Source organism: Bos grunniens, chromosome 23 (genome assembly GCF_055505025.1).
Source record: "Bos grunniens cultivar Pamir isolate PY7600 chromosome 23, Bosgru_T2T1.0, whole genome shotgun sequence".
Classification (NCBI taxonomy): Eukaryota; Metazoa; Chordata; class Mammalia; order Artiodactyla; family Bovidae; genus Bos; species Bos grunniens.
In genome coordinates this window covers 14,799,642-14,824,364 of record NC_141187.1, presented here as the reverse complement: position 1 = coordinate 14,824,364, position 24,723 = coordinate 14,799,642, and the positions used below count along the sequence as shown (strand labels likewise).

General features: G+C 38.8%; 1 protein-coding gene across 1 annotated transcript in view; it reads left to right on the top strand.

Moving 5' to 3' along the window:
• KIF6 (kinesin family member 6) overlaps positions 1 to 24,723 on the top strand; it is a 410,786-nt gene that overhangs the window by 81,917 nt on the left and 304,146 nt on the right. Inside the window, 2 exon segments of the mRNA XM_086369695.1 lie at positions 10,609 to 10,756; positions 15,410 to 15,519. Of these exon segments, the coding sequence (XP_086225821.1) occupies positions 10,609 to 10,756; positions 15,410 to 15,519 (258 nt within the window).

Below are 24,723 nucleotides of genomic sequence, written 5' to 3'. Positions count from 1 at the left end.
CAGGTCAGTGATGCTATCCAACCATCTCATCCTCTGTCATCCCCTTCTCCTCCTGCCTTCAGTCTTTCCCAGCATCAGGGTCTTTTCAAATGAGTCAGTTCTTTGCATCAGGTGGCCAGCGTATTGGAGTTTCAGCTTCAGCATCAGTCCTTGCAATGAATATTCAGGACTGAATTCCTTTAGGATGGACTGGTTTGATCTCCTTGCAGTCCAAGGGACTCTCAAAGTCTTCTCCAGCACCACAGTTCAAAAGCATCAGTTCTTCAGTGCTCAGCTTTCATTATGGTCCAACTCTCACATCCATACATGACCACTGGAAAAACCATAACTTTGACTAGACAGACTATTGTCAGCAAAGTAATGTCTCTACTTTTTAATATGCTGTCTATGTTTGTCATAGCTTTTCTTCCAAGGAACAAGCATCTTTTAATTTCATGGCTGCTGTCACCATCCACAGTGATTTTGGAGCCCAAGAAAATAAAAGTGTATTACTGTTTCCATTGTATCCCCATGTATTTGCCATGAAGTGATGGGACCAGATGCCATGATCTTTGTTTTTTGAATGTTGAGTTTTAAGCCAGCTTTTTCACTCTCCTCTTTCAGGAGAGTTCTTTAGTTCTGCGTAAAGGTGGTGTCATCTGCATATCTGAGGTTATTTGTATTTCTCCTGGCAATCTTGATTCCAGCTTGTGCTTCATCCAGTCTGGCATTTCACATGATGTACTCTGCATATAAGTTAAATAAGCTAGGTGACAATATACAGCCTTGACATACTCCTTTCCTAATTTAGAAGCATTCCATTGTTTCATGTCTGGTTCTAACTGTTGCTTCTTGACCTGCATACAATTTTCTCAGGAGGCAGGTAAGGTTGTCTGGTATTTTGATCTCTTTAAGAATTTTCCACAGTTTGTTGTGATCCACACAGTCAAAGGCTTTAGTGTAGTCAGTGAAGCAGATGTTCTTGTGAAATTCTCTTGCTTTTTCTGTGATCCAGTGGATGTTGGCAAATTGATCTCTGGTTCCTCTGCTTTTTCTAAATCCAGCTTGAACATCTGGAAGTTCTTGGTTCACATACTGTTGAAGTCTAGCTTGGAGAATTTTGAGCATTACTTTGCTAATGTGTGAGATGAGTGCAATTGTGCAGTAGTTTGAACATTCTTTGGCATTGCCTTTCTTTGGGACTGGAATGAAAACTGACCTTTTCCAGTCCTGTGGCCACTGCTAAGTTTTCTAAATTTGCTGGCATATTGAGTGCAGCACTTTCACAGCATCATCTTTTAGGATTTGAAATAGCTCAGCTGGAATTCCATCACCTCTACTAGCTTTGTTCAAAGTGATGCTTTCTAAGGCCCACTTGACTTCGCACTCCAGGATGTCTGGCTCTAGGTGAGTGATCACACCGTCATGGTTACCCGGGTCATTAAGATTTCTTTTGTATACTTCTGTCTATTCTTGCCACCTCTTCTTAATATCTTCTGCTTCTATTAGGCCCATACCATTTCTGTCCTTTATTGTGCCTATGTTTGATGAAATGCTCCCTTGGTATCTCTAATTTTCTTGAAGCAATCCCTAGTCTTTCCCATTCTGTTGTTTTGCTCTATTTCTTTGTATTGATCACTAAGGAAGGCTTTCTTTCTCCTTGCTATTCTTTGGAACTCTGCATTCAGATGGATTCAGATATCCTTCCTTTTCTCCTTTGCTTTTTGCTTCTCTTCTTTTCTCAGCCACATGTAAGGCCTCCTCAGACAACCATTTTGCCTTTTTGCGTTTCTTCTTGGGGATGGTTTTGATCACCACCCATTTTACAATGTTATGAACCTCCATCTATAGTTCTTCAGGCACTGTCTATCAGATCTAATCCCTTGAATCTATTTGTCACTTCCACTGTATAATCATAAGGAATTGGATTTAGGTCATACCTGAATGGTCTAGTGGCTTTCCCTACTTTCTTCAATGTAAGTCTGAATTTTGCAATAAGGAGTTCACGATCTGAGCCCCAGTTAGCTCCTGGTCTTGTTTTTGCTAACTGTGTAGAGCTTCTCCTTCTTTGGCTGCAAAGAATATAATCAATCTGGTTTCAGTATTGACTATCTGGTGATGTCCATGTGTCTCTTGATTTAGCAGGCAGATTCTTTACCATTCGTGCCACCTGGGAAGACCCCATTATAATAGAAAAGAATAACTAAATCACTTTTTCTTTATACCTAAAACTAGCATGACATTGTAAATCAACTATACTTTAGTTAAAAAAGAAGAGTAAGAGACACTAAAAAAAGGAAGACAAAAAAAATAAATGTGCAAACAGAGAATTCTGTAGCTTTGAACCTCATTCTTCAAAAATGGAGAAATTAGGACCTTCCCAGATAAACATAAACTGAGAGAATTTGTCATTTGTGAACTAGCCAGTGCTTTTAAATTTAAGCAAAAAATGAATTAAAGATACCTAGATTGGAAATGAAGAAGTAAAAGTATCTCTTTTTGCAGATGACATGATTATGTATATAGACACAAATCCACTATAAAATGATTATGAATACCAAGAGAATTAGCAAGTTTGCAGGAATGTAAGAGAGAGATATATATATATATATATATATATATATATAAATTACTTGTAATTCTATGCAGTAGCAATGACCAATCTGAAAACAAAATTAAAATGTAAATTTTAGTAGATGTTTGTTAACTTCGGCAAAGAAAGATATCTAAACTAATCTTTTGCCATTCTGAATATGTCCTTCCATTGCCTCTGTCGTCCATTTGTTCCTATTGAAAAAAATCCATTGTTAATCTTTGTGAAGATTCCTTGTAGGTAATCAGTCACTTTTCTTTTTCTACTTTTAAAGCCTAGAGTTGGATATCTTTGAGTTTTTTCTACTTGGAGTATACTGAGATTCTTTGAAATATAGATTCATGTTTTCCATCAAATTTGGGAAGTTTAGAGCCATTATTTCTTTAAATATTTGTCCCTTCTCCATCTAGGACTTCCATTATGTATATGTTGATATCTTAATTTTCTATTTATTTTTCTTCTTAATTTCTGTTCCTCAGACTGGATAGTTTTAATTGACCTATCCTGAAGTTTACTGATTGTTTTTTTTCTTTTGGAGTCAAATATTCTGTTCTGGTGAACTAAAAAAAAAAAAAAGGTCATCTTAACTTTCAACTCTAGAATTTCTACTTGGTTCTTTTAAAAAAATTTTTTTTTTGTTAATATTCTTTTTTATGTAAGATATTCTCATACTTTCTCTAAGCGTGCTTCACTTTTTTTTTTTGAACATATGTGTAATAAATAAATTATACATCTAGATAATGAGTCATTGTCTAGGCTTCCTCCAGGTGTGTTTCTATTACACCTTTTATTTCTTGTGTATGGGAAATACTTTCCTGTTTCTTTGTGTATTTCAAATTTATTTATGTATTTCTGGCTACGTTGGCTCTTCATTGCCGTGCAGCCTTTACTTCAGTTGCGACGGCCGGGGGCCATTATCTAGTGGTGATGTGCTGGCTTCTCACTGCAGTGGCTTCTCTTGTTGCAGGGCACACAGGGCACACAGGTTTCAGTAGTTGTGGCATATGCGCTCAGGAGTTGCAGCTCCTGGACTCTAGAGCAGAGGCCCAATAGTTATGGTGCGTGGGCTCAGTTGCTCTGTGGCATGTGAAATCTTCCCAAATCAAGGAATGAACCTGTGTCTTCTGCATTGGCAGGTGGATTCTTCACCAGTGAGCCACCAGGGAAGCCCTCAAAATTTTGGGGGTTGGAAAACTGGATGTTATATGTAATGTAATATAACAGCTCTGAGAACCAGATTTCCACCCTCCCTAGAGTTTGTTATTGTTATTGCTGCCACTGGTTTGCTTAGTGAATTTTCTAGACTGACTCTGTAAAGTCTGTATTCTTTGTTGCTTGCAGCCTCTGAAATCACTGCTCACTTGCTTAATCATCAATTAATAACTGGATAGATCTGTCCTTAAATGCCTTAAATCAGTCCATCTCCAAACCTTTGATGAAGGAGTCTGTGTAGTGTTGGGGCACCCTCTCAATGCTCCAGAAGTTTATAACTGCCTTAGCCTTTACTTCATGCTTGTGCAGAGCCACACGATCAGCCAGAAGTGAGATATAATCACCTTCTTGGGTCTTTCCTGGGCATGCACATAGCCCGGCACAAGTATGCGGCCTTCTGGAGACTCAGGAATATATCATTACTTTTCAAAGCTCTCATAAACATATCATTCCACAAATTTTTATTGTAAGCCTTTTTCACCCTCTTGTTTGCTTCACTAACATTGCAACCTAGGGCAACTGTAATATTAAACACTTAACACTGATTTTTTTTTCAGTAAACACCGTGGGGAGAGGACTGTTTGCACTGAGTGAGCTCTGAGTCAGGTCAAACAATGACAATGCTGTGAGTGGGGCTTTTCCAGGACGTTTCCAGACAGGTCAGAGAAATGCAATTCTTTGGGCTCCAAACCTGTACTGCGCCCAGCTGTTGCTAGTCTCCTCTTGCTAGTTTGCACCGTCACACTTGCTCTGGCTGCAAGGCTGTTGTCTTTTCAAGGCTACCATGGAGTTGGGGAGAAGGGAGTGGGAATGGTTAGGTTAAAACACCATAAAGCTCACTGTTCTTACTGATATTCAGTCCTTTTTCTTGAGTAAGCACTCCTTGGACTGTTGTGAACCTTTGGGTATCTTCTAGGGTTCTAAAAAAGTTGACTTTTACTATATCTGCCACTGTTCTTATTGTTCTTGTGGAGACGTAATTTTGAAAGGTCCTTACCGCACTATATTTATTTTTAAATAGTATTTTTCTCTTAGGCCAGATGAGATTAGAAACATATGAAACTTCCCAGTGTCCAATGAAGAGGGGGGAAGATTGAGTTTGGATGAGGAGGCTCAACTGAAAGGAACTGGAGACAGAATTTGCCCATTTATATTTCTTTATTTAGTTTTTATTGTAGCAGTGTAATATAGAAATAGCCATAGAACGTATATAGGTGGCGCCTACATTTAAAAAATTTTATATAGCATTCTTTGAAGCTTTGCCATTTGGTTTTCTATTCTACTGCAGTTGCGGGGAAGGGGGAGTAAGCACATAGAAGATGGTATAATATTAAGACAACTGATAGAAAGAGAATGTTTAAGTTTAAAAATGTAGACATAACAATCATCAGGTGCCAGTATAGCACACTACAGTGCTCACTTTTCATAGGTTGTGAAAAGCTTTTCATAGCTAAATCAGAATGAAAATGCAAATTTATTCTGTGTCCATTACTTTTCAATATTAGAAATATCTGATATTTTAGAAGGTTTTCTATCAAAACTCAATAAAATGTTTAATGTTTGATACTTAAAGTCATAGACGTCATTTACCTAGTGCATTTGTGGCCAAGAAATATATTTCCAAATGACATTGTTAATGGGTTATTGCTATATAATTGGTGACAGATTCTGTTGAGTAGAAATATTCTGTAATAATTCAGCTCCAATGGCCCAAGGCTCTAGACTGGCCTTACCACCAGGCTGGCTCCTGTGAACCCAGCCTCCAGACCAGCTCCTGTGAAACCAGGCTCCCAGTCCACCCTACTCTTGGCTAAACTCTAGGACCCAGATGCCAGACCCACCTCAGTGATTCCCAATGCCGGGTCAGCCCCTGTGGACCCACCATTCAAGTTCACCCATGCAGGCATGACATCATCAAAGGAAATTAATAAAGCTCCAAAGACTAGCCCTAAAGAAATAGAGATCTGTGTGCTTTCTGACAAAGTATTTGATAACCACAAGAAAACAAATGTAGACAACTAAATGAAATTAGGAAAACAATACATAAGCAAAATGAAAAATTCAACAAAGAAATTGAAGCCATTAAAAAACAAGCAAACTAAAGTCCTAGGGTCAAGGAATACAATAACTTAATTGAAGATTCATTGGAAAGCTTCATAGTTGACTCATCCAAGCAGAAACAAGAATTGATTAACTAGAAAAAAAAGAGTCATTTGAAATCATCCAGTTAGAGAAGCAAAAAGAAAAGAGAATGAAAAGAGTGAAGAAAACCTACATGAAGCATGAGATAACATAAAAGAAACAAGCTACTCATTGTTAAATTCTCAGAAGAGAGGGATAAAGGGACTGAAAGCTTATTTAAAGAAATAATAAGAATTGTCAAATCTGGGGAGAGACTTGGATATCCCTGTTCATGAAACTAATATGTCACCCTAAAATTTCAGATCAAGACACATTAAAATAAAACTGTCTAAAATCAAAAACCAAGAGAAAATTTTAAAAACACCAAAAAACAAAAAAAACAACAAAAAACTGCCCACAATAAGGGAAACCCCATATGGCTATCAGCAGATTTCTTAGCATAAACTTTTCAGCCCAAGAGAGTGGGCTGACATATAAGTGTGGGGGGAAAAAAAAACTGCCAACCAAGAATACTTTACTGGCAAAGCTGTCTTTCAGAAATGAGGGAGAAATAAAAGTTGATAGAATTCATCACTAGACTTGCCTTACAAGATATGCTGAAAGGGGCTCTTCAAGCTGAATTGAAAAGACACTAATTAGTAACATGAAAACATGTGAAAATATAAACATAATGCTCAAGGTAAGTATATAGTCAAATTCAGAACACTTTAATACTGTAATATGGTGATGTGTTACCAGGCTTCCTTGGTAGCTCAGTGGTAAAGAATCTGCCTATCAATGCAGGAGATGCAAGTTTGATCCCTGGGTCAGGAAGATCCCCTGGAGAGGGAAATGGCAACTCACTCCAGTATTCTTGCCTGGAAAATTCCATGGACAGAGGAACCTGGTGGGCTAGAGTCCATGGGGTCACAAAAGAGTCAGACATGACTTAGCAATTAAACAACAACATGGTGATGTGCTAATTGCTTAACTCTAGTACAGAGTTTAAAGGACAAAAGTATTAAAAACTAAGTATAGCTACAATATTTTGTTAATAAATATACAGTATAAAAAGGGGCAAACTGTGATATCAAAAACATAAAATATGGGACAAGGAGTAAATGGGTAGAATTTTTATATGTGATCAAAGTTAAGCTTAAAATAATCTGTTATATTGTTAAGATATTTTATGTAAGTCTCATTGTAACCACAAAGCAAAAACCTGCAGGAGATACACAAAAGATAAAGAGGAAAGAATCAAAGCATCAATTTCCAAGGAAAGACAGAAGAGGAAGAAAGGGACAAAGGAACTACAAAATAGCTAGAAAGCAAGTTTTTTTTTTTTTCCTTAAACTAAATTGACAAACTTTTAGCTAGCCACCTAAGAGTAAAGGTAGAATTCCCTAGTAAATAAAATCAGAGATGAAAATGGGAACCTAACAGCTAACACCAAAGAAATGCAGACGATCATAAGAGACTCCTATGGGCATTTATATCCCAGCAAGCTGGATAACCTCAAAAAAGTTTTTAGAAATATACAATGAAGTGAGACTGAGTCATGGAGAAATGGAAACTTTGAATAGATCAATAACAATAAGGAAATTGAATTAGTAATCAAAAGTCTTTCAACAAAGAAAATCCTGAGTCCAGATTGTTTCACTAGTAAATTCTACCAAATACTTAAAAATTAATGCCAATCCTTCTCAAACTCTTCTAAAAACAGTTGGAGAGGAAGGAACATGTCTACATTCATTTTACGAGGTCAGCATTACACTGATACCAAAGCCAGATTAAGGACACCACAAGGAAACTATAGACTAATATCCCTGATGAATATAGATGCGAAAAATCCCAACAACATACTAGCAAACTGAATTCAACAGCACATTAAAAGGATCACACACCATGTTCAAGTAGGATTATCCCTGGAATGCAAGGATGATTTAACATGTGCAAATCAATAAGTGTGATACACCACATTCACAGAAGATAAAAATCGTACGATCATCTCAATAGGTGCAGGAAAAGCATTTGACAAAATTCAGCATTCTTGAATGCTGATAAAGCACTCAACCAAATTGAGTATAAAAAGAATGTACCTCAACATAATAAATGCCATATATAATGGAATCATAGTTAGCATCATACTCAATGGTGAAAGCTTTAAATCTTTCTCACTAAAACCAGGAATATGACAAAGGTACCCACTTTTACCACTTCCATTCAGCATAATACTGGAAGTCCTCCTCAGAGCAATTAGGCAAGGAAAAGGAATAAAAGGCAGCCAAATTTGAGAGAAAGAAGTAAAAATTCCTGTTTGTAGATCATATGATCTTACATAGAGAAAAATCCTAAAGAGTCCACCAAAAAACTGTTGGAACTAAGCAACAAATTCACTAAAGTTGCAGGATACAAAATCACTATACAGGTATCAGTTGTGTTTCTATATGCTAACAACAAAATATCTGAAATAAACGTAAAAGATGCAATTTCATTTACAATAGTATCAAAACCAATAAAATACTTAGGAATAAATTTAACCAAGAAAGTGAAAGATCTGTACGCTGAAAATTACAAGACATCAAAGAGAAAATTAAACAAGACACAAATAAATGGAAAAATATACCATGTTCATGGAGCAGAAGAATTAATGTTATTAAAATGAACAAGCCGCCTACAGCCACCTATAGATCTAATGCAATCCCTATTAAAATTTCAATGACATTTTTCACAAAAGCAGGTAAAAACACCTAAATTTCTTAAGGACTACAGAAGAATTTGAATAGCCAAGGCAGTCCTGAGAAAGAAGAACAAAGCTGGAGTCATATTTCCTGATTTCAAGAGAAGAGAAGGGGACTTTTGTACACTGTCAGTGAAATGTAAGCTGTTTTGCAGCCACCATTAAAAACAGTATGGAGTTTCCTTAAAAAATTAAAGATGGAACTACCATATGATATAGCAGCCCTACTTCTGGGGATACAGACATCTGTCAGTATCTGTGGAGGACTAATTCCAGGACCCCTTGCGTTCACCAAAATCCATGAATGCTCAAGTCCCATACTTGATTCTCTGTATCCATGGGTTTCGAATCTGTGGATTCAATGAACGTTGGGTGGAAACTTGAATCTACAGTTGGTTGAATCTGAAGGTGCAAAACCCACAAATGCAGAAGGCTTTTTGTATTTACTGAAAAAAGTCCACGTCAAAGTTCTAACCCAGGTTGTTCAAAGGTCAACTCTATATCCAAAGTAAATGAAATCACTGTCTCAAAGAGATGTCTGCACTCCCAGGGCAATTGGCAAGGCATGGAAAAACTTGTGTCCATCTATGGATGAATAGATAAAGACGTGGTATATATTTGCAATGGGATATTATTCAGTTATAAAAAAGAAGAAAATTCTTTTGTGACAACATGCATAGACCTTGAGAGCATTATGCTAAGTAAAATAAGTTAAAGACAAATACTGTATGTTCTCACTTATATGTGGAATCTATAAGAACAAACTCATAGAAATAGAGAGTAGAATGGTGGTTACCTGGGGCTGTGGAGTAGAGAAAATGGGGAGATGTTGGCCAAAGGATATAAGCTTCTAAATATAGGATGAGTAAGTTCTGGGCATCTAATATACAGCACAGTGACAATAATTAGCAGTACTGTATTATGTATTTATAAGTTGTAAAGAGAGAAAATCTTAAATGTTATCACCACAAAAAAGATACTTATTTGAGGTGATGAATGTGTTGATGGATTTATTAAATCAACTTATTGTGGTAATTATTTCACAATATATATTGAATCAATTCATCACATTGTACACCTTAATTTTATATAATGCCAACTTTATCTCAGTGAAGAGGGGACAAAAGAGAAATTATGTTAAAAACTAAGGAGATTTGTGTAGAGTTTGTAATAATATATTTCAATATTGGTTCATTAATTGTGAAAAATGTACAATATTAGTCTAAGATCTGAACAATAGAGGAAACCAGGCGTGGGGTATATGTGAACTCCCTATACTATCTTTGCAACTTTTCTGTAAATATAAAAGGGTCAACTACATTTGGCCCTTGAAAAATGAGGGGTTTAGGGCACCAACCCTCCCTGCAGTTGAAAATCCAAGTATAGCTTTACAGTTAGCCCCCTGTATTCCTGGTTTTGCATCGATGGATTAAACCAGCTGAGGATCAATTAGTATTGTAGTATGTATTTAGTGAAAAAATTCTGATTATATGTGGACCCGCATAGCTCAAACCCTTGTTGTCCAAGGGTTAATTATATTCTAAAATAAAAATTTTATTCAAACAACAGAAGAAAATATTTAAGATGACTGGATCCCATTTGAGTTACTAGTTCTTTCTTAGAGAAAAGGATTGATGTGCTAAGACTCCTAAATAAAAAATAATTCCTAGCTAGCTAGTCACATCCACAAATATTTCTATAGATATTTCTATAGATGTCTTTTCAGTAGTGTTGAATCAAATTGCTATTAAAATAGCCATATAATACAAATGATCCTGGGGGATGGCATGGCAACCCACTCCAGTATTCCTGCCTGGAAAATCCCATGGACAGGGGAGCCTGGAGGGCTACAGTTCAAAGTGTCGCAGAGTCGGACACGATGAAGCGACTTAGCATGCGTGCATGCGTAATACAAATACAATTAGCCATTTTGATATTAAAAGTGTGTCGTTCCTTTATGCAGCATCCTGGCGGGTTACAATGGTACCATCTTTGCATATGGACAAACAGGCAGCGGTAAGACGTTCACCATCACGGGCGGGGCGGAGCGCTACAGCGACAGAGGCATCATCCCAAGGACACTGTCATACATTTTTGAGCAATTACAAAAGGTATGAAGCTTCCAGTTCATTTTATGCTCGATACATTCCGCAGAAATTTACTGTGGGTGGAAAATTCACTGTGACATTTTATTGTATTGTATACAAATGAGGAAATACTGCGTAGTAACTCTGGCCATAATTTACATTTAAGGAAAGTTTGGGGTTTTGCTGAAAAGGTAGAAATCCAGAAGGTGCCTCATTTTAAGTGATTCTGCTTCAGCAAAGACTCAAAGGGAGTTCCTTCTGATACATCCATGGAGGTTAAAAGAACAGATAACACATTTTTCCAACTAATATCTTCTATTTCTCATTAAGAAATTGAAAAATATCTTTTATTTTAGCTACTAAAGCAGTGAAAAGGATACTGTGGCTTTACCTCCTTCACACTTTTATTGGAAGCCCAGAGGAATTTACCACAGTAAACATCCTATTGCAATTAATATTGTTATGAAGAGGAGTTTCCTTTCTATAGTATATGCATCATTTATTGTATAGTTCCAAATGCCTGTTTCTTTTTTCTTTTTTTGAAGTAGCAAAGGGTAGCTTTATTACTTTTGCTACGCAAAGGGGGACACAGCGGGTTGCTGCCTCAAAAAACTATGTCCCCCAAGTATCTGTTTCTGTATCAAGATTTAGCACAACTTACAGTGTAGGTATCTCTATCCCCATTTTAAAACTGAGAAAACTGACAATGAGGCTGGCTTTATTTTGCTGGCTGTTTTTAAACAAATCCTACACAATGAGTCACTTCAATTCTCTAGGTTTCAGTTCTCCTCTGAAAATAGGGACTGCATTGTACTAGACAATCTCTGGCATCTCTGCTAGTTCCTGCACTTCTTTGGTTGTATCACTTCTGTGTAACGAATGGCCTAACTGGGTCAGTGTAACAGTGTTTCCAAAATTTCTCCACTGTATACTGCTTACATTTTGAGTTGCAAAGATGAGAATTGCTGAGATATGCAGAATTCTAATTTCCACCCATAAAGTAGCAATTACCCATTAGTTCAGCTCATCTCTCCCTAGCACAAACATGCCAGCTCTGCGTGCCAGAAAATTTGGGAAGGAAAGGATTGAGTATAATATATATGTTGAATCCAAATTCTTCCTTTTCATTTACTCATTTATTTCTGACATTAGCTGTTTTGTTTCGTTCCCAGATCTCACAAACTGGGAATATAATTTCTAGGAGTTTTTGTGGCTTAATGTAGGAGTGTGCTGTCTTGGGGAAATCACTGAAGGTGGTACAGGCCAACCTGGTTCTCAGTGTTCCGCTTAACAGGGTGTGGACTCGGGCAGTTGCTCGATGTCTCAGGCTTGTGGAGTGGCTTTGAGAATTGAATATACTGTATTTAAAGATACTGTCCAATTCCTGGCACATAGGCAATGCTCAAAACACGATAGCTATCACTACAGCCATTAATGTCTTCTGGCCAATTGACTTCTGACCAATTTCAAAGAACCCTTTGAAACTTAGAACGAATGGAGCTAATCCCCTAATTAAGTTTAACAAAATAAATTCTTTCCTAATATAAAATATATTTGTCTTTAAATTTCATCTGTGGTTACCAAAATACAGTTTTTAAAGTCTAAATATCTCCCAAGTACCTACTTGGGTTCATTGTTTTATATCTGTTTGTCATTGACATTACTCTAAACCTCATTTCATTCTGAATGATTCTAAATAACCTCCTGGACTTGGAGGGACCCCCATCCAGGACAACTCCTTATAAACGAACAGATTAACAGGATGGGGCACAATGCGTTTGTTATAAACCGACTGAACTGTGGCAGAACGAGCCAGAGGCAGCTTTGAAATTCTTCATAAAGTTTTTCTTTACTTCTTAGCTGAGAAATGCCGACAGGTACTCAGCTGCCCCAGTTGACTGCTTTAGAAGTCACGTGGTGCTCTCCAGACTCCTTAAAGGAAACATTTGACTTATGCAAAGTATTTATCTCAAGACAAACTAAGAACTAGTGCATACCAGGTGCTAAAATGCCTGTGAATGGGTGATAGCACATTTGCAAAGATTTTCAAAGATGAAAATTGATTCCATTTATTTTAGAAATCACCACTCATTATTTTTGAGTATTGTGAGGCTCATACTTGTTTGGGGGCAGGAGAAAAGGCTGTCTGCAGGGAACATGTGTGTTACATTACAGTCTGGCACTCCTAAACAGTAAAAAAAAAAAAGGAGTAATAAGGAAAGGTAGCTGCCACATAGCTCAGTGAATTTTAAGTGTGTATTCCAAGAAAAGCCCAGAAAACGCAGGAGCTGGAGGAGCCAAAGGAATTATCCCTATCATCTCAGGGCAATGGACTTGCCATTTTCCTGACTTTTTTTTAATTTCTTCTGGTTTCTGAAAGAAGAGTTTCTTCCCTGTGGATGAACATACAGTTTGTTCTTTTTGCCTTTCTTTTCCTTTCTTTCTGTATTCACATACTGAATTCTCTGTTTGGAGGCTTTCAGAAATAATAATAGCAGCAGCAGCAATGATTTATTGGTGCCTATTAACATTTATTGGTGCCTAGCATTGTTGTTAGGATTTAAAATACAGAGACTTATTTCTCCATTACAATAGTTCTGCAATTAAAGGTTATTATCCCTGATTTCGTGATTAAACATGAGGCTAAGGGCGCAGGATCACTCAGTTATAAAGGCAGAGCCACCGCTCTAACCCAGCTTTGTCTGGTGCTGAGATGAATTCATATTTGTACACTAAAATCTCAAGCCATAATCGATGAGACATGTCAGATATGTTCAGATAAGTTTTAGACATGTGTTGTTTCAGACAGGATCTCAGGATGTTGCTGAGTGATTCCCCTTGGATTGTAACTTGCTCTTAGAATCTTTCAGGGATGGACAGCACGTACGTTGATCATGGAGCACTTTTTTCCACAAGTATTTTAAGCTGTATTTTAGGAAACATTGGCTTAGACTAAAGGCCACTCAGACTGTCTAGCGTTGAAGTGTGTATTTGTAGGCTCTTGTTTCCTGCACGAATGTAAGCTATAGCCCCCTAAATTATGTTGATATGATGCCTTTACTAAACGAGGACACTAATATAATTGATAGATCATTTGTCAGTGTTAGCGGCCAGCATCACCTACATCAAGATTTCCAGCATTTGGTTGGGAGAAGTTGTTTAGTAGAGATTCAGTCCATGCTGTCACTTTTGCAGAACACCAGACATGGCATTTCAGCTGTAGTTTGAGTATCCCACTGTAGTCATGTGCTAGCTGAGAACTGCCTTAATTTTTCATGTATTATTTCATTTTTATGAAGTGGTAGTATCTTTATGTGGATAGTTTGGGCCATTTTAGGGCCAGAGAATCATATTAATTTCAACCTGAAGAACACACAGTCCTTATCCAACTTCCTCACTTCAGCAGGTGTGGAACAGAGGCCTGACCTGGTAGCAGCTCAGAGTTGCCAGGACCAGGATTCCAGATTTGGATTTGCAGGCCGTGATTCTTTTCCCATCTTCTCCTTCTTTGAATAATACCTGTCAAATGGGTTTTCTTGAATATAGAAAAGAATCCTACCTATAAATATCCACTCTGACAATCTGCCGATCTTCTTGCCAGAAGACACAAATATACTCTCCTCTTATGAGTAGCAGGACTCTTAGTATTTGCAGAAATGGAAGCATTTCTGTCTTGGGGGAAACAAGAAGAGGTGCTCTTATTGATACTTTGTATTGAAAAACAGAGCTTGAATTTTTCTTGAGACCTGAAAAAAAAAAAAATCCCCTGTTTTATTCCATCTAAGAGGGAGTGAGTTCTTTCTGTCTGTTGACAGAACTGAGACAAGGACCAGTCACCTTGACTTCTATCTTAATTACTTTGATGCCTGTATCATTGCATCTCAGCAATGACGCACAGAAAAGGCCTTTCTGTAATCAATAGCTGAATATCTCTAATTTGCCTCTTGGGCAAGGAAAATTAACCCAACAGGTAGGGTATAAGTGGAGTAGGAAACGGCAACCCACTCCAGTATTCTTGCCTGGGACATCCCATGAACAGAGGATCCTGATGGGCTACAGTCCATGGGGTCACAAAGAGTCATACACGACTGAGCAATTGAGCATGCAAGGTATAAGTAGTGAGCTGTTAATGTCCATCTTACTGTTACTGTTAATGTCCATCTTATTGTTATCCCCTGGAATTCACTTTCCACATCTATTTACTGTCTGTTATCTGTCATTGGAAATTTGAATATTAGAAAAGTTAAAAAGAAATTATGATTGAAGATGGAAATTCTTTGGCTACTGAAGTTTTTAAACTGAAATAACAATTCTGTGTTCTGTTTTTTTTTCTCTTTTTTTTCCTGTCTGAAAGTAAAAAATAGTGTTTTATACAGTTCTGCAACCAAGTTGGTCCATTTCAAGTGTATATTGACTTTTTACATATAATGTGGAAACAATAAAAAATAACAGACTGAAGTTGCTTGTAATCATGGATGTTGGCCATCTTAAAAAAAAAGCTTCATGCATATGGTAACTGGCAACTTGAAAGTGTCACGAACTGAAAATGAAAACCATGCAAAGTGAGAGAGTGAAGGAGAGAAACTGTAAGGGAACTAAAGATAAATGTGTTCATCTCTCTCTAAGCTGAATCATGATTTATAGCCATTTAATAACATCTTTCTCTTTCCCAATCAGGACAGCAGCAAAATATATACAACGCACATTTCCTATTTGGAAATCTACAATGAATGTGGTTATGATCTATTGGATCCAAGACATGAAGCCTCCAGTTTGGAAGATTTGCCGTGAGTAGCAGAACAACAAAGAGTGGGGGGAAATTACTTTCAGATGTTCCCTTCAATTGTTTTCTTTGAAACTTTGTATGTTTCTGGTCTCAATCATAATTAACAAATACTGGATAACAGAATCTTTTTGTAGTATAGTGGATATTTTTTCCAGTTATGACAAATAGACAGTAGTGATGGGACCTAAAATTGCTTGAAACTCCATTCTTGAAACAGTCTTTCTTGGAGCTGGTACAAGCGGATACAGTGACTGTTCTCAGAGTGGGTGCCGAGAGGACTGATGGGCTCTGACAACACCGCTTTACTCCTGCCACGTGAAATGAGACCATTTTACTCCTCCAATTGTGGCCTTTCTCTGAGGAAGATATTCAAATTAGCAATAAAAGAATTCGAAAGAGAGAAAGTAAAACTTTAGTTAGTGTTGGTCACTCAGTCGTGTCTGACTCTTTGTGACCCCATGGACTGTAGTCCGTCAGGCTCCTCTGTCCAGGGAATTCTCCAGGCAAGAATACTGAAGTGGGTTGCCAGTTCCCTTCTCCAGGGGATCTTCCCAACCCAGGGATCAAACGCCAGTCTCCTGAATTGCAGGCAGAGTCTTTACCATCGGAGTCACCAGAGAAGAGAGAAAATAAAACTTTGTTTTCCCCAAATGCTTCTCTACAGTTATTGACTAACATTGACATGCTTCTGGTCAGATTGGCACTGATAGTTTCATAACTGAAACAGAAATAGAGTCTTCAGAACTTATCTCACAATGGAATAAGTTACTCTGTAAGCATATATGTAATATTCCTCACTGTTTGCTTGAATATTTGCCTAAGTTATACATATATTTAGTAATAATTCATATACTTTTGTGCAGACATCTTTAGAATGTTGGTAGAGCCAAGAAAATGTATTGTGATATTTTTCTTATTAACTATTCTAAGACAGTTTAAACTATATGTTAATCCTCTACCAAAAAGGTCAACAGCGATTTGCTTATTTTAATTTGCAAAGGAAACAAGAAGAGATCATAAAAAATATATATATAAAGAATATATGTAAAACATATATATTCTTCTGTAAATGTTGATTAAGAGTTTTTACATCTCATCTTTTTTATGCTAACAGTATTTTCTAGAGGGAATTAGGAAAGGGGATTATTGTTGGTACTCTTAACATTTGTATAAAAATTAAGAGAAAGGAAAGACTACTGACTCCATGGAAGAAATTGCTCTTAAAGAAATCATTGGAATTAAGTTTACAAAAAAGGAAACAGTTTCCTCACGGAAAGGATAGAAGCAATAGTGTTTAAGACAGAAAGGCTATGTGTCGAGGAGTCATGTGAAGTGAAAGCAGAAAGGCCAACTGAAGCCAGCCTTTGGGGGACTTGAATGACAGGTTTTTGGTATGAGATTGATCTTTATTCTAATAGGCTTCTTAATGAGTCTCCTAGCCTCCAGTCTAATCTATGTACCTCTAGGATAACTATTGCATTCCAGGTGGCACTAGTGGTAAAGAAGTCTCCTGCCAGTACAGGAGACATAAGAGATGTGGGTTCAGTCCCTGGGTGGGAAAGATCCCCTGGAGGAGGGCATGGCAACCCGCTCCAGTATTCTTGCCTGGAGAATCCCCATGGACAGAGGAGCCTGGCGGGCTGCAGTCCATGGGGTTGCAAAGAGTTGGACATGACTGAAGTGACTGAGCAAGCATGCAAAATTGCTTTTAACAAGCCATATCTACCCTGAAGAGCTTGAAGCATGTTTAGTAATAAACCCAGAAATGAAGGGCTTGACTGTGATGAACATGGAGGAGAGAGAAATCTGAGAGATACGCAATAAATAAGAGGAAAGGAAGGAAGAAAGGGAGAGAGAGACAGAGAGAGAGAGAGAGGAGACAGGTCTGAGTCTGAGTAATTAGGTGCAGTCTAACTATGGGAAGACCAAGGAGTGAGAAAAGCCCTTTGAGCTCTAAGAGAGGTGATGTGATCTAGAGGAAAGAGCACTTGATTAGAAGGCAGGGAATTTGGGTTCTAGTCCCAAACCTGCAAGCTTAAACCATTTTTTTCACTTTCCTGGATTTCTCTTTGTCTGTAAAATGTGGGCATTGGATTATATAATATTTAACAACCATCCAACCTCCAGTGTCTAAAGTTCACAGATTAGTGATCTCATAGGGTGGTAGAATTTATTTGGTGGTTCTTCTCCCCTTCACAGAAGAATAAGAAGTGCTCTAGGTATGTTCTGTTGTCCTGCTAGAAAATACCCTCAGGCCTCTTGAGAGCAAGAGAAAGGCTTAACTCCCTCCGAGACTCTCCTTTTCCCAGCATGCCTGGCATTTAGCCATGGTTCTCAGTGTTGGTGGGGTTGTCCCTATAGCTGGTGCCAGCTTCCTGTCTGAAACTGCAGTTCCTTCTTTAGTAGCTTTGTCTTCTTGCTGGAGAAGGAGTTCACTGACTCAAGTCAAAAGTGCCCTCAGTTACAAAACAGATGTTTTTAATGAACTACCCCACACCCCACCCCACCCCCACACGCACACACACACATACAAAAGTGGTCTGAAAGTTTCTTATGTTTCAGACTATAATTACATGACAACAAATCTCATTAAAATAAAAATGAGAAGATTCTCATTAAGAAAGGAGATTCCCATATCCCAAGACTGTATCCTGTGTACTTCAGATGCATTCAATAGTATAAAATCCCAGAACAGCTCAGAGCTTTGTAGTCTTTTGGTGTGGGGATAATGGGATTTGACTGGTATTGAGTCTGCTAGTTTTCTGGGGATTTTGAAGGTTTTACCTTTTACTAAGATGATAAAGCAAGTCTTTATAATGGGATATGACTTTTGTTGTACCTGGATTGGATTAAGAGTGTGGATGCACTGTTAATCTGGTTTTACACTCCTGAACCAGAACAGGCTTTAACTCTGAAATCCTGTCTGTCTGGTTGACTGGCTGTATTTGTTGTGAGCGGGAATGTTCCAAACACTCTGAATAACATTCAAAATTACTAGGCAAGATGTCTGTTGACCTTGGTTCTCTCTTGAAGTCATCCATTTGAGGAACAATGACAATACACATTTTTGATCCCTTCCATATTTTTATACTTGGGTTAACCATGTGACAGAGAATTCAAGGTGATTTTGATATGGCACAATAATAGCATCAGTAATAGGTTCCTGGAACAACAGACTGGTTCCAAATAGGAAAAGGAGTATGTCAAGGCTGTATATTGTCACCCTGCTTATTTAACTTCTATGCAGAGTACATCATGCGAAACGCTGGGCTGGAAGAAGCACAAGCTGGAATCAAGATTGCCGGGAGAAATATCAATAACCTCAGATATGCAGATGACACCACCCTTATGGCAGAAAGTGAAGAGGAACTCAAAAGCCTCTTGATGAAAGTGAAAGTGGAGAGTGAAAAAGTTGGCTTAAAGCTCAACATTCAGAAAACGAAGATCATGGCATCTGGTCCCATCACTTCATGGGAAATAGATGGGGAAAGAGTGGAAACAGTGTCAGACTTTATTTTGGGGGGCTCCAAAATCACTGCAGATAGTGATTGCAGCCATAAAACTAAAAGATGCTTACTCCTTGGAAGGAAAGTTATGACCAACCTAGATAGCATACTCAAAAGCAGAGACATTACCTTGCCAACAAAGGTCCGTCTAGTCAAGGCTATGGTTTTTCCAGTGGTCATGTATGGGTGTGAGAGTTGGACTGTGAAGAAAGCTAAATGCCAAAGAATTGATGCTTTTGAACTGTGGTGTTAGAGAAGACTCTTGAGAGTCCCTTAGACTGCAAGGAAATCCAACCAGTCCATTCTGAAGGAGATCAGCCCTGGGTGTTCTTCAGAAGGACTGATGCTAAAGCTGAAACTCCAGTACTTTGGCCACCTCATGCGAAGAGTTGACTCATTGGAAAAGACTCTGATGCTGGGAGGGATTGGGGGTAGGAGGAGAAGGGGACGACAGAGGTTGAGATGGCTGGGTGGCATCACTGACTCGATGGACATGAGTCTGAGAGAACTCCGGGAGTTGGTGATGGCCAGGGAGGCCTGGCGTGCTGCGATTCATGGGGTCACAAAGAGTCGGACACGACTGAGTGACTGAACCGAACTGAACTGAATAGGTTCCTTAGCACTGAGCAGCACAGCTTCCTCCCAAGTCACGTGATGGACACCCGCCCTTGCTCTTCTCACGTGTACTTTGCCTTTTCTGTTTCTTTGTCCTCTTATATTCTAATGGGTTCCATCTCTCTGCTCTTGCAGATGCATTTACAAGCCTGTTGACTTCCTGTGGTCTTTGTATATGTACTGCCAGGGCACCAAGCTAAAGTCAATCCCTTTTTGCAATTATTGCTCTAGTCATTTCTCAATGAGTTTTTAGATATAAGGCTAAAAGTATGACCTGTGAAGGAATAAAACAGGTAAGTTGAATTCATTAAAGTTAAAAACATCGGCTGTCTGAAAGGCACTTTCAGTAGTTTAAAAAGACAAACCAGAGACTCAGAGAAGTTATTTACCAAACACATATCTGATAAAGGACTTGTATCCAAAGTATTCAAAGAACTCTTAAAATGCAACAGTAAGAAAACAATTCAGTTAAGAAGCGAGGAAGAAATCTGAAGAGACATCTCACCAAAGAAGATATATAGATGGTAAATAAGTGTATGAAAAGATGGTCAACATCATCTGTCATTGAAGAATTGTTAAAACACAAGATACCACCACACACCTTTTAAAGCTGTTAAACTAGCAATATCAAATGCTGACAAGAATGTAATGCAAGTCGAATTGCATTATTATCATTGCTGGTGGGCAAGCAAAATAGTATGGCCACTCTGGAAGACAGTTTCTAATTTCTTACAAAATTAAGCATAAGTCTTACCATAATATGATCCAGCAATCACACTCCTAGGTATTTAACTAAATGAGGTGAAAATTTATGACAGCGTGAAAACCTACCCACACATGGATATAGCAGCCTTATTCATAATTACCAAAAACCAAAAGTAAGCAAGATATTTCTCAATAGGCAAATAGAAAAACAGTGGTACATCCATGTAGTGGAATATTATTTGGCCATAAAAATAAATGAGCTATTAAACCATGGAAAGACATGGAGGAACATTAAATGTATAGTGCTAAGTGCAAAAGCCAGCAAAAAAAGTCTGCACGCTCGATGATTGCAACTGTATGACATTCTGGAAAAGGCAGAACTATAGATACAGTAGAAATATCAGTGTTTGCCAGTGGTTGAAAGGGTTGCCAAGGGTAGAAGGATGAATAAGTGAAGCGCAGATGATTTGGGGGACAGTGAGACTATCAGATTTGATACTGTAACGGTAGGCATATAACTTCACCCATTTGTACAAACTCACAGAACTTGCAACACAGAGAGCGAGCCCTGATGTAAACTATGGATCTTCAGTTTAAGAAAATGACAATAACAGAAAGGAATGAACTGTTGATACACTTAACAACTTGGATGAATCTCCAGGGAATTATGCTGAGTGGAAAAAAAGCCAATCCCAAAAGATAATATGCTTTGTGATTTCACTTATGTAATGTTCATTAATTGGCAGAGTTATAGAAGTAAGTAACAGATCAGTGGCTGACAGGAGTTAGGGTGGGAAGGGGAAATGGTTATATGCGTCCAGTGATGGATCCTTGTGGTGATGGACCTCCTGTGTCTTGGCTGTAACGGTGGATATACAAACTATCAAAATGCATAGAACTAAAGCACTTATGCATAGGTGAGCAAAAGCAAAACTGGAACATCTGAATTCAATCAGTGGATTGTATCAATTTCAAGGTCCTGGTTGTGATACTTTAATATCATTTTATAAGACGCTTACTCCTTGGAAGGAAAGTTATGACCAACCTAGATAGCACATTGACAAGCAGAGTCTACTTTGCCAACAAAGGTTCGTCTAGTCAAGGCTATGGTTTTTCCAGTGGTCATGTATGGATGTGAGAGTTGGACTGTGAAGAAGGCTGAGCGCCGAAGAATTGATGCTTTTGAATTGTGGTGTTGGAGAAGACTCTTGAGAGTCCCTTGGACTGCAAGGAAATCCAACCAGTCCATTCTGAAGGAGATCAGCCCCAGGATTTCTTTGAAAGGAATGATGCTAAAGCTGAAACTTCAGTACTTTTGCCACCTCATGCGAAGAGTTGACTCACTGGAAAAGACTCTGATGCTGGGAGGGATTGGGGGCAGGAGGAGAAGGGGACGACAGAGGATGAGATGGTTGGATGGCATCACTGACTCGATAGACGTGAGTCTGAATGAACTCCGGGAGTTGGTGATGGACAGGGAGGCCTGGAGTGCTGGGATTCATGGGGTCGCAAAAAGTTGGACATGACTGAGTGACTGAACTGACTGACCATTGGAAAAAACTGGGTAATGGGTACATGGGACCTCTCTGCATTATTTCTTACAGCTGCTTGTAAATCCACAATTATCACAAAATGTAATTTTAATTTAAAACAGTAAGTGGCTATATTTTTATCTATAGACATATATATGCTTATGCACAGATGTGTAGTAGAGCTATTCTGCATTTAGTAATTTAAATGAAAATAGAACTTCTTCTTTTGAAAGCTCCTTATGTCATATGCTATAAAGGGAATATAGTTAGAATCTAAGTATGTCTCACGAAGTAAAACAGTATAACTGCTGGTCTTAACCATAGGGAAAATAGTCACCTTACTTTAGTGTAATTTTAGTATTCCTAAATACAGATGCATATTCCATTTAAGGTTCCAAAGACAGTCATGGTTATTACTGTTAAAAAAAAAAAAAGTAAATTCTAGCATTCAGTATTGAAGTCTTGGCTATGTTGTGTTTTTTAAATAATTTGTCATCAAAGGAAAAAAAAAACTGACAGATGTTAAATTTAAATTTACAACATTTCTAATACCTACTGGATATAAAACTCTGCTAAGTGCCACAGGAGTTGCAAAAAGTGTCTGCCTCCCTGGCTTACAGCCTAGTCATGTGGAATCACTCATGGATTTAGCAAACAGTTATTGAAATCCAACTTGGTTCCACACACTCTGCTAGGCACTGAATTTACCAACATAGGCTTTGCCTTCCTGGAGCTCATAGCACAGTGGATAAAAATAGTACAAAATAGCATTAGGTGGAATATGAAAATCCTAAGAGAGGCACAGAGAATAGCAAGGGCTTAGAGGAAAAAGAAGTCACACCGGGTCAAGCAATCAGAAAAAGACTCGAGAAGACGGCACATGGAATAGTGCTTGAAGGAGAGGCTAGGACTTTGGGCCATGGAGTGTGGCATCCACGTGGAAACAGAGGCAGGGAATTTGCACAGCAGAGACCTTGTCCTGGGACACTTTAATAGACCTGTTCAGCAGGAACCCAGTGAAGGAACAGGTGAGAACTTTAAGACTGGAAAGGTAAAAAAACAAGGATTTGGCAAACAAGGTGCAGGCCTTGAAGATTTTTAATCCAGGGCATAGCATGACTGGATATTTCAGGAAGAAATATCACTCAGTAGTGTACAGGACAGGAATGAGATGGATGGAGGTCAGAGAGAGTCTGGAGCATTGTGGGAAGTTATTAGGACCATTCACGTGGCAATAGGACTCAGGAGAGGCAAAACTGGAAAATGTCATAATCCAGTGGCTTGAAATTTAACTGTGTGGAAGAATTACCAGCAATGACTGTTAAAGATGTAGATCCCTGGCCTCCACCTCCAGAAGGTTCCATTTATGTTTGAACAAGCATCCCAGATGCTTCTAATGCAGGCCCGTCCACCTTAATCTTTTCACTCATCCACCTAGGGAAAGTTTCTCTTTGAGATACCAGGAAAACCTCTCATTAAAGGAAGTATCACTGTTTACAGAGTCTAAGCTTGTGCTGCTCACCAGTAATCGAGACTAGTTGTGGGGGCAAGGAATAACGATGCTATTTGAAAGCCAGCAAACCAAGAAGATGGCAGGCTCATCCCCCCTCCACCCCCGCAAAACTATTGCCTGAGTTTGAATTCAGACTCCTTTTATTCTGAAAGGGGAGAAAGTAAAGTCAAACACTTCCTGGTTCCCATCAACCTCCAGAGGGAATGTGTTAATTTCTTCCTCCCTGCAGTCTTTCACAGATATTCACAGGTCAGGATGTTTCCTGTGAGCTAAACCAAGGTATTTTAGCTTAATGTTTATCACCTGGGAAGCAGTGTTCCCAGAGACGGACGACTACCATCTAAGCTTATAGGCAGCATCCCTTTAGTGATTAATTTGTAATAGAATACAAAAAGTTCTTCCCTATTACATCATAATCCATGTTTTTATGGATGACTAAACTAAGGGTCACAGAGATTGTGTGATACTTCCCCAAGATTCCGTGTTCTGGCAAGAGATAGGCTATCAGCCCCAGGCAGCCAGCCCCTACAGCTGGGGGTGATGGTGCTCTTCTTGCCTAGACACCCCAGGCTTATCTCGGTTCTCCATCTGAGCTTTGGGAAGACTGTGACTTCTGGGCATCTTCAGGCCCCAGGAGGCTCTTGTGTGAGCCAAAGCTTTGAGTCCAGTGCAGTTCTGTCTGTTGTGTGTCAGACGCTCTGTGGAGGGGCTGAGAGCTCCTGCTCCTGACCTCAGAGAGCTCTAGTCTAGTGGTACGGACTTGTAAACTGATCATTTCCTCAAACACAAATTCCCTCAACTTGCTGCCTCCCACCCTTTCCCCCCCATCACTTGCATTCCTCTAGTCTCAGGAAACTTGGTCCTTTTGAAAGCTGGTCCTTTCACTTACGCTGTGGACACTCCTTGCATCAGTGCCAAATACGCTTTGTTTGGTCTACACGTTTTATGTTTAAAATTTGTAAAGTCAGTGCCTTTAGATGAAGCAGGCTGCCTTCAGTTCTTACACCTACCTACTGCATTACACTTTTCTTTTGTGTCATTTTCTGGCCCCATTTAGCATTTGAGATTCCTAGACCTGTACGCATTGGAGAAGGCAATGGCACCCCACTCCAGTACTCTTGCCTGGAAAATCCCATGGACGGAGGAGCCTGGTAGGCTGCAGTCCACGGGGTCGCTAAGAGTTGGACACGACTGAGCGACTTCACTTTCACTTTTCACTTTCATGCACTGGAGAAGGAAATGGCAACCCACTCCAGTGTTCTTGCCTGGAGAATCCCAGGGACGGGGGAGCCTGGTGGGCTGCCGTCTATGGGGTCGCACAGACTGAAGCGACT